This window comes from Mastacembelus armatus, chromosome 21 (assembly GCF_900324485.2).
Source record: "Mastacembelus armatus chromosome 21, fMasArm1.2, whole genome shotgun sequence".
Classification (NCBI taxonomy): domain Eukaryota; kingdom Metazoa; phylum Chordata; class Actinopteri; order Synbranchiformes; family Mastacembelidae; genus Mastacembelus; species Mastacembelus armatus.
Genome location: NC_046653.1, coordinates 24,835,636 through 24,846,201, shown reverse-complemented (window position 1 = coordinate 24,846,201; position 10,566 = coordinate 24,835,636). Strand labels below are relative to the sequence as shown.

Sequence of the window (10,566 nt, the reverse complement as noted above, 5' to 3'; positions counted from 1 at the left end):
CTACTCAATTATAATGGAAAATGACCAAAATCGAGTCGAGTTGGGTAGAGAAGCCAAGTAGGGCTAAAAACTGTGTAATGGAAAAGGGGCATTAGATCGTGTTTGGGAGTTTCATAAATAGAATCTTAAAGTGTAGCTGGGGAGAGCGAATTTCTGGTTTCAGCCTGACCTCATCCCAAAATGCACACTTATCATGCCTGGGAAAAAACATCCTTTTTGCAGATGATTTGGTTCTACTGACTTCATTAGACCATGACCTTCAGCATGCACTAAGATGTTTTGCAGTAAAACATGAAGCACCTGTAAATCCCTGGACTAATGAGGCATGTTTAGACCAAACAGTTCCAAGGAATCACTTCTAGGATCTACCCCACTGAGGAACAGACCTGGGAACTAAACACCTAAAGAGGCTTTTTTCTGTTGGTGTTCACACCAGAAGGAAAGGAGAAGGAATGTGAGCCACTTTTGCATGACATTCAACAACGGTAGCAAAGATTTTCATGTTTCACTTTAATCCATGAAAAGCTCTGAATTTGTGTGTGGGGGAGGGAGGGAACGAGAAAGAGTAGAAAGAGATAAATCAGCTGTATGACAGAGAGCGTGGTCAGAAACCTGCAGACCTCTGATGATGCAGACCCAGGACGGAGCAGAGCTCTGCTTCCCACAGCTCAACACGTCGTGCAGGAAGCCGACAGATCGGTCCAAGGCTGTGCTTCTGAACCTCCTGGTGTCCTTGGTCTCTGTCCTCACTGTGGCTCTCAACCTGCTCGTCATCTTTTCAATCTCCCACTTCAGGCAGAATCATCACTAACCTTTTAGAAATATGAAATGTTGACTTTCAGCTGACAGGTTTTCTACTTTCCACAGCTGTCTGATGTTGTAATGATGTTCTGCTCTTTTCCTCCAGGCAGCTCCACACAAACACTAACACCCTCCTCCTCTCTCTGGCTGTCTCAGACTTTCTCGTGGGCCTCGTGGCAATGCCTGGAAAAGTCCTCCGACAAACAGGCTGCTGGTTTCTTGGTGATCTCACATGTTCGATGTTTAAATATCTATCCTGTGTCACACTCTGTGCTTCAATAGGAAACATGGTTCTAATATCAGGTGAACGTTATGTGGCTATTTGTGACCCTCTGCATTACCCCACCAGAGTCACTGAGAGAAGAGTGACTCGAACAACAAAATCTGAGCTGAAGGCAGCCAGGACTCTTGGTGTTGTTGTGGCTGTGTTTTTAATGTCTTACTGTCCATATTACTGTGTGTCACTAGCAGGGGAGAACTTGGTCCATCGTTCAGCTGCATCTTTTGTAATCTATCTGTTCTATTGTAACTCCTGTGTGAACCCTCTGATCTATGCCTTGTTTTATCCCTGGTTTAGAAAAACTGTTAAACTCATTGTCACTCTGCAGATTCTGCAGCCTGGATCTCGTGACACCAACGTACTGTAGAGAGACTGTGAGTGAAATGAAATGAAACCTGCTCAATATTTTGACAAGTGAATTCACACATGCAGAAAGTTATTTAATCCTTTCTTCTCTTTAAAAAGGAAATATAAATAAAGCAGCACACCTGTAGAATCATTATGTGAGGCTGTTTGTGTCAGACTGCTCAGCTTCACAAACCCTGTTGCATCTTCAATATGTTTTATGAAATAGTGATTCTAATCAATATTTAATGATAGTTTGATTGTATTGCCGTGGGGTCCCTGTTCTGCCAGCTACCATGTCAGACAGTCACAGACATATACAGTGAATGGGTGGTGAGGTAATCCAGAATCCAGTCTGGCAGGTGGAAGTCCACCCTCATGTGTTTTAGCTTGTCACTGGAGAAATCAAAGAACATGATCCTCACAGTGCTCCCAGGCTTCTCCAGGTGAGAAACAACTCTGTAGGAAGAAGATGATGCTATCATCAACCTCGATGCCAAGCTGGTAGGCAAACTGAAGCTCACCAGAGGGTGGAGATGGACAAGGACCAGCCTCTCCAATGGTCTTCATCAGGTGTGATGTCAGTGCCACTGGCCTGTAGCTGTTGAGGTCCTTTGGGTGCTGTGTCTTTTGTAGTGGTATCACAGAGGATGTTTTCCACAGTTGAGGAGCCTGGAGCTGATGCATCAGGACCTGCAGCTTTCCTCACTTTGATCTTGCTGAGATCATTTCTCACCTTGTCTGTTGACAGACTGTGGAAGGGGGGTCAGAGTGCTGGATTGAGAGGGTGGGGGAGCCTGGGATGTTAGCAATAGGATGGCTGGGGTTTGGCCATGAGCTGAGACACATGCAGAGGGGGGTAGATGTGGTTCCTGGCTCCTGTAGTTGGCTTTCCCCTCCTGGATCTTCCTTCTCAGCTCCCTCAGCCCATTGTCTTTGAATTTTGTATGCTTCCTCGGTGTTGGTGGAATAAAATAGATCCAATATTTTATTGTCCCTGGTGTGGCAGGTCACACACTGGGTGAAATTGGACAGAGTCGAGGGCAAAGACACATGGTTGAAGTCCCCAGAGAAAAGCAGGAGGCCTGTGGGTGCTGTATCTGCAGCCTGCTCACAGCTGAGTGCAGGACGTCGCAGGCTGCATTAGCGTTGGCAGATGGGGGGGATGTTCACAGCCATCACAATAACAACTCCCTCCATATATAACAATGCCTCTTGCTAACAGCAGCAGTTTGATATCTGTACAGCAGATTTGCTCTTTAACAGTGATGTGCCCAGAGTTAAACCATCTATCAATCACAAATACTGCCAGCCCTCCTCCTTTCCTCTTACTGCTCTCCATTGTCCTGTCCATCTGTATGAGATGGAAGCTAACCAAAGGAACGACTAATTTCAGGATTCAAATGTGGCGCTACATCAATGTCAAAAGTACAATGTGCAAAAAGAAAAGGAGAAAAATATAAATCTGCATGTTTTAGCAATTTACATGTGCAGATATCTCAGTTGGAAGCACAAATGTGAAATTCACATGCCCTGAATGAAGACCTACATGTATGTTTATCATCAGGTCACAATCAAACTGTTTTTTCCTTCATCATTTGATATTTGTCCTCGTGCACCAAGTGGACTTCACCCTGCAGCTCTCTCTACTCAATTGACATTTTTGAGCACGACATGACATGGGGGGTGGATAGGACAGTTTTGGGGGGGGTTCCTGGTCGTTTCTAGTACAACAGTGCTAGCCAATATATTTATCCGACAGATTCCAATTTGTTCATGTTCATGATGAACCTTCCATGCACACAAAAGTTAGTTATGGAGTTCCACAAGGTTCTGTACTAGGACCGATTCTGCTCACCTTATACATGCTTCCATTAAGCAATGTGATTAGGAAGCACTCTATTAATTACCACTGCCTTCTTTCACTTGCGCAATATTGAAAAATTAGGAACATCCTGTCTCAAAATTATGCAGAAAAACTTGTCCATGCATTTGTTACCTCAAGGCTAGACTACTGTAACTCATTACTATCTGGATGTCCCAGTAACTCCATAAAAAACCTCCAGTTAATCCAGAATGCTGCAGCAAGAGTCCTGACAGGAACTAGCAAGTGAGATCATATTTCTCCTATATTAGCTTCTCTTCACTGTCTTCCTGTAAGATCCAAAATAGAATTTATAATCCTTCTCCTCACACACAAAGCTCTTCATGATGAAGCTCCTTCATACCTTAAAGACCTCATAGTACCATATTATCCCAATAGAGCACTTCGCTCTCAGAGTGCAGGTCTACTTGTGGTTCCCAGAGTTTCCAAAATTAAAATGGGAGGCAGAGCCTTTAGCTATCAAGCTCCTCTCCTGTGGAACCAGCTCCCAGTCTGGGTTCAGGAGGCAGAAACTCTCTGTACTTTTAAGGCTAGACTTAAAACCTTCCTCTTTGACAAAGCTTAAAGTTATGGTTAGTCCAGGTAACCCTGAACCATCCCTTAGTTATGCTGCTATAAGCCTAGACTGCCCGAGGACCATCGGTGCACTGAGCTCCTGTACCCTAACCCCCCCCCTCTTCTCTCCTCCCACCTCATGTATATTCCACCATTGAATGTCACTAACCTTGTGCTCTCTCTCCCCCCTAGTTTGTGCTCTCTCCCTCTCTCTCTCTCTCTCTGTACCTTCTGCAGGTGTCCCTGGTCCTGGAGCTGTATATTGCTGATGTGCAGTTAATGTCCCCACCAACCTGCAGTGTCTATTTGTTGTTTATTGTTGCTGTTCTTTTCTCTCTCCTCTATCCACTCACCGCGACCGGTCGAGGCAGGTGGCTGCCCAAACTGAGCCCGGTTCTGCTGGAGGAGAACATTTGCATGTAGCTGTAACGGTTAAGATGTAAATGATCTGACTGAAATCATGTTTATTTGGAGCAGTCAGAGGCATGTCCCAACTCCATATAAAGCACCGTATAACCAGACTACTGTGTGGTACAGCAGTATGAATGATACCACTGAGTCAACACATCAAGTAATAAGTTCATGTAGCAACATAAGGACCTTCCTGATGGACCACTCAGGCATCAATTTCCCCTGGAAATGCACAGGATGAGTTTATAAGTCAGTGCTGATTTTACTATCACTAACATCACCTTTTTCAGTACATATTATAATGTGTCTGAACAGACGTGGACATCGGCTTATCCAGTGGAGCTAATCAAACATCATGGCATTAACTAATGTCTCTGAGGTCGTGATAACTTTATAATCTGCTTATAGAATCGTCAGGTCATACACAGCTTTAGAAGAAATACTGGTTCACTATTAAATAATGAACGTTACCATAAGATTGATGAAGCACAGAGTGTATTCAACCTACATTCTGACGTTCATCCTCGTCCAGTATCTTGGATGTCTGGAGAAACTGTCATGATGTGGTCAATGACAAAAGCAGGAGCCATCAGCCAATGACATCTGTTGACAGAAACAACCATGAGCCATTGGTGCACGAGGAAAAATATCAAATGGAAAAGGAAAAAACAGCGTGACATGATGATAAACATACATGCAGCTCTTCATTCTGTGATTGTGAGATATTTGCACATGCAAATTGTTAAAACAAACAGGTTTATGTTTTCACCTTGTGTTTTTTTGTGCCCTCTAGTTTTGACATTGATGTGACCCCATATCAAAGGTCTCTGTCACAGTGACAAACATGTAGTTAAATACAGGGTGACAAACCTTTAAAGCTGAGCCGGAGGAGCAGTGTCTGATCAATTCTAATAATAATCATCAATGATAATCAATATAAAGACATAAAGTCCTAAATGTAATGGAAGTACACAGCTAAAATACAAAGCAGCACTTGTCAGATGTACAAGTCAGAACTGTGAGGAAAACTACACAATGACTTGTTGATACACAAATGGGCAGGGCAATGAGAAGGATTCACAGAGGACAGTGTGTTAGGTACGTCTGCAGATACACAGAGGTCAAAGGTCAGGATGAGGGAGAAATAAAGTGACAGTGAATGACAGAAGAAACAGTGAGAGAGAAAGTGATGACAATGATTGTGTTATGTTTAGAGTGAGAGAGGAAGGTGATCGGTGTCCAACAGAGACTGAGAGAGGAGGGGAGGGAGGGAACGACAGTAGAAAGAGATAAATCAGCTGTATGACAGAGAGCGTGGTCAGAAACCTGCAGACCTCTGATGATGCAGACCCAGGACGGAGCAGAGCTCTGCTTCCCACAGCTCAACACGTCGTGCAGGAAGCCGACAGATCGGTCCAAGGCTGTGCTTCTGAACCTCCTGGTGTCCTTGGTCTCTGTCCTCACTGTGGCTCTCAACCTGCTCGTCATCTTTTCAATCTCCCACTTCAGGCAGAATCATCACTAACCTTTTAGAAATATGAAATGTTGACTTTCAGCTGACAGGTTTTCTACTTTCCACAGCTGTCTGATGTTGTAATGATGTTCTGCTCTTTTCCTCCAGGCAGCTCCACACAAACACTAACACCCTCCTCCTCTCTCTGGCTGTCTCAGACTTTCTCGTGGGCCTTGTGGCAATGCCTGGAGAAACCCTCCGACAAACAGGCTGCTGGTTTCTTGGTGATCTCATGTGTTCAATAGTTAAATACTTGTCCTCTATCACAGTCTGTGCTTCAATAGGAAACATGGTTCTAATATCAGGTGAACGTTATGTGGCTATTTGTGACCCTCTGCATTACCCCACCAGAGTCACTGTGCAGAGAGTCAGGTTCATTGTTTGTCTGTGTTGGCTCATTTGCGTTTTCTACAATGGTCTCTATTTTAAGGATGAAATAACTGAACCAGGTAGATATAACTCCTGCTATGGACAGTGTGTGTTTAATATTGATTATATTGTAGGAGCTGTTGACATTGTTGTTAGTTTTATTTGCCCCATAACTCTCATCATAGTTCTTCATATCAGAGTGTTTGTTGTGGCTGTGTCTCAGGCTCGGGCCATGCGCTCTCACATTACAGCTGTCACACTGCAGCGTTCAGTGACTGTAACAACAAAATCTGAGCTGAAAGCAGCCAGGACTCTTGGTGTTCTAGTAGCTGTGTTTCTAATGTGTTTCTTTCCATATTACTGTGTGTCTCTTGCAGGGGAGAACTTGGTCCATCGTTCAGCTGCATCTTCTCTGCTCTATTTGTTCTACTTTAACTCCTGTCTGAACCCTCTGATCTATGCCTTGTTTTATCCCTGGTTTAGAAAAACTGTTAAACTCATTGTCACTCTGCAGATTCTGCAGCCTGGATCTCGTGACACCAACGTACTGTAGAGAGACTGTAGGTGAAATGAAATGAAACCTGATCAATATTTTGACAAGTGAATTCACACATGCAGAAAGTTATTTAATCCTTTCTTCTCTTTAAAAAGGAAATATAAATAAAGCAGCACACCTGTAGAATCATTATGTGAGGCTGTTTGTGTCAGACTGCTCAGCTTCACAAACCCTGTTGCATCTTCAATATGTTTTATGAAATAGTGATTCTAATCAATATTTAATGATAGTTTGAGCGTATTGCCAGTAGAATGAGGCTGTTTTATGACACTGGCTGTTGCAGACATCAAAACGTAGTTTACTCCAGTGTGACAAACTGATAAATGTTAAGATATAAAATTATGATCATGAAAAGGATTCACAGAGAACAGTCTGACGCAGAGGTCAAAGGTCAGGAGGTCAAGTCTAATTGCATTATTTGTGTTGTATCTGCTATTTTGACAAAGTCACTTTTTGAGGGTTTTTTTTTTACGTGATTAAATCAGAGATATATACAATCACAATCATGATCAATATCAGATCCATTGCTACAACTGATTCTGGAGGTTCACAACAACTATTCCAGCCTAAGAGTTTTAACACAACCCACCAAGCCACAGGTCAAGTGCGTCTATCTAATAAACATAAAATAAAATGAAGACTATATTTCCAAAAGTTTACACCTCCTCTCAGATGACTGTTGCTTCGGATATCCTGGAGACCTGCTCCAGATGACTGCAGACATCCTTAAAGTGCTTCATCCACGTAGAACCTATAACTCTAAAAAGTCCAACACTGGTTAAAGCACATCTTGTTGCATGATTATATTATAATATGATAACTGAGGAAAATAAAATTAAATTAAAATTTGTCAGACTGCAAAGGAGTTAGGTTAAAAACAAATATAAGTCAAGCAGAGTAATATGAGAGGACTAGAGGAGAGCTTCAGAACAGCCACCCAATGATAAGACAAGTGTCAACAGTCCTGTCAACCACCATGTTGGACAGGAAACTGAGGCTGTACTGGAGGGTGGGCTTGATGTCTAGTAGGAAGCTAGTACCACTCTGGAGGGTGGCCCTGAGAGCCAACAGGATATAAAACCTGATATGCGCGGCAGCCTCAGGAGCAATCGGGGAACTGAGATCACTCAAGACAGCAACCTTGGGCAAAGAACCGATGTGTTTCTGGTGGTTGACCTCAACAATCAGCTGAGGCCATTTAGGAGGGCAGCCCTGGCTACATGCAGGAACAAAAAGCTTGAAGCAATAGGAGGGTGTTATGTTGGAAAAGGACACTTGGGACGAGGTGCCAACGGCTCCAACAGATGACCCTCAAACATGGACATGAACAAAGGTTTCATCAAGGGCTCCTGCTGCCAACACTCCAACATGAACTGGGGGGGGGCTCTGAGGACATTAGTATAATAAACTGCAAACAAGAACAATAGAATAATTAAGGTGAAGGACAGACGAGGATCTGTCAGATACGTATAATGGCAAGAGCCAAACTAATCCAAACCAGGTGAAAACGAAAAATTAATTTGCGAGAAACTTAAGTAAATGACCTGGTTAGAACTTGGATGGGAGATCACCTTGGAAGACCAGGCCCGTTAGCCACAGCCACTGAGGTTGCACAAGCTGGTGTGGTCTTAGTGTCGGGCTCAAGCCCGAGTAAATGAAGAGAGCTGCTTCAGAAAGGCCAAATCAATCATGTGGATCAATTGATCCCCTTTCGTGACCCCTAATGGAGCAGTTTAAAGAAAAAGGGAAACTTAAGGAACATGATCAAAACTAAACAAACAACCATTACATCATCACTCTCAAGACTTGAAAAGGGTTTTCAAAGCTTCTGAAGCTTCATACATCATGAGTTTTTTAATTTGATACAAGATCATTTACTCATCTGAATAGCTTCTTCAGTCTAAAGGGAAGCTGGTAGAAATCTCAAATTTATCCTCTAAGATTAAATAAACAGGCAGATTTTAAGTGGTTAATGTACAACATAAATAACGGCCCTTGGACACTCCTATAACGGCCACTATATGTTATAAGGTCCCATTCATTTCTTAGCTGTCCATTACATAGGAATGCGACCATTGACGGTGGCTTTAATTTGAACATATGGTCATGTATGGAAGTCAGTATAAAAGGCCTTTAAGGAAGTGACGTAGGACCTGAACAGATACTTTAGTTGCCTGCCTTCCTCCTGGTGTGGCTAGTTAAATACAAAATACAGGCGTCAGTTCAGAATGGGCTCTTCTAAGTTCTGGCTATAACATACAATATATTGCTTGAAAATCAAACTTATTGTATTCTTTTATTCAACTTATTCTGACCTTATGTGGATGGAAAACTGAAGGACAGTGGGATCTTCAGCTTAGATTAATTACACGTGCAACTTACAGAGTACTGATTCTCTGAATCTCTAAGGTGAAAGAGGAAGAAGGGCACAACATGAGACAGTCTTGGTATTAAAGTAATGCAGAGGATAAATGAGTGTGCTGTGTCCAACAGAGAGAGGGTGTGGGAGGGACTAGGACAGTGACAGAAGAGTCATAGTCAGAAAGCTGCTGGAGCTGCAGCTCTATTCAGACCTCTGATGATGGAGACCCAAGCAGGAGCAGAGCTCTGCTTTCCACAACTCCTCAACTCCTCCTGCAAGAAACCAACACCTGCTTGGTCTGAAGTTGTGTTTCTGCACTTTCTGCTGTCCTGTGTGTCTGTGCTCACTGTAGCTCTCAACATGCTCGTCATCATCTCAGTCTCCCACTTCAGGCACAGATTCACTCCTCAGTAGAGAGTTTTAGGTTTTTGTTTTAAATTTCTGTTTTACATTCACAGCTGGATTTTATCAGAATTAACTATGAACAAGTATATGAAGACTTACACCGAGACTTGTTGACAGTGAAGGTCAATGAACAATAACAACAATGTAAAGCACGTATTTACTTGATTGTAAATGTTATTTATCTTTTTTTTTTAGCTGTCCATGATTTTATCCCGTATTTGAAACTTTTCTCTTTTCCTCCAGGCAGCTCCAGAAACCCACCAATCTCCTCATCCTCTCGCTCTCTGTCTCAGACTTCCTCGTAGGCCTCGTGTTCCTGCCTGGTGAAATCCTCAGAAAAACAGGCTGCTGGTTTCTTGGTGAGCTCATGTGTTCTCTTTATAAGTATGTTATCACTCTCAATGTCTCAGCATCAGTAGGAAACATGGTTCTGATATCAGCTGACCGTCATGTGGCCATTTGTGACCCTCTGCATTATCTCACCAGAGTCACTGTGAGAAGAGCAAGAATTTGCATTTCTCTCTGTTGGCTCTGTTCGGGTCTCTTCTGCAGTCTCTTTGTAAAGAATGATCAATTACAAAACAACAAGAATAGTTTCTGCGACGGGCAGTGTGTGTTTAGCATTGATTATACTCTAGGAGCTGTTGATGTTGTTTTTAACTTTGTTTTACCAATTACTCTTATTGTTGTTCTGTATATGAGAGTGTTCGTTGTGGCTGTGTCTCAGGCTCGGGCCATGCGCTCTCACATTACAGCTGTCACACTGCAGCGTTCAGTGACTGTAAAGACAAAGAAGTCTGAGCTGAAAGCAGCCAGGACTCTTGGTGTTGTTGTAGCTGTGTTTTTAATGTGTTACTGCCCATATTACTGTGCTTCTCTTGTCTGGGAGAATTTACTCAATACTTCATTTGGAACCTTTGTGGTATGTGTTTTCTCTCTTAACCCTTGTCTGAACCCTCTGATCTATGCTTTGTTTTATCCCTGGTTTAGAAAAACTGTTAAGCTCATTGTCACTCTGCAGATTCTGCAGCCTGGATCTCGTGAGGCCAACGTACTGTAGAGACTGTGAAATTAGATCAAACCT

The 10,566-nt window shown here is 42.9% G+C and overlaps 1 protein-coding gene across 1 annotated transcript; it reads left to right on the top strand.

Moving 5' to 3' along the window:
• The first annotated feature begins 5,619 nt into the window (after window positions 1–5,619).
• Window positions 5,620–9,818, top strand: LOC113123747 (trace amine-associated receptor 13c-like). Its single transcript, XM_026296002.1, has 3 exons — window positions 5,620–5,786; window positions 5,899–6,239; window positions 9,726–9,818. The coding sequence occupies exons 1-3, from the start codon at window positions 5,620–5,622 to the stop codon at window positions 9,785–9,787; spliced, it is 570 nt and encodes a 189-aa protein (XP_026151787.1). The 3' UTR covers window positions 9,788–9,818.
• The last annotated feature ends 748 nt before the right edge of the window (window positions 9,819–10,566 follow it).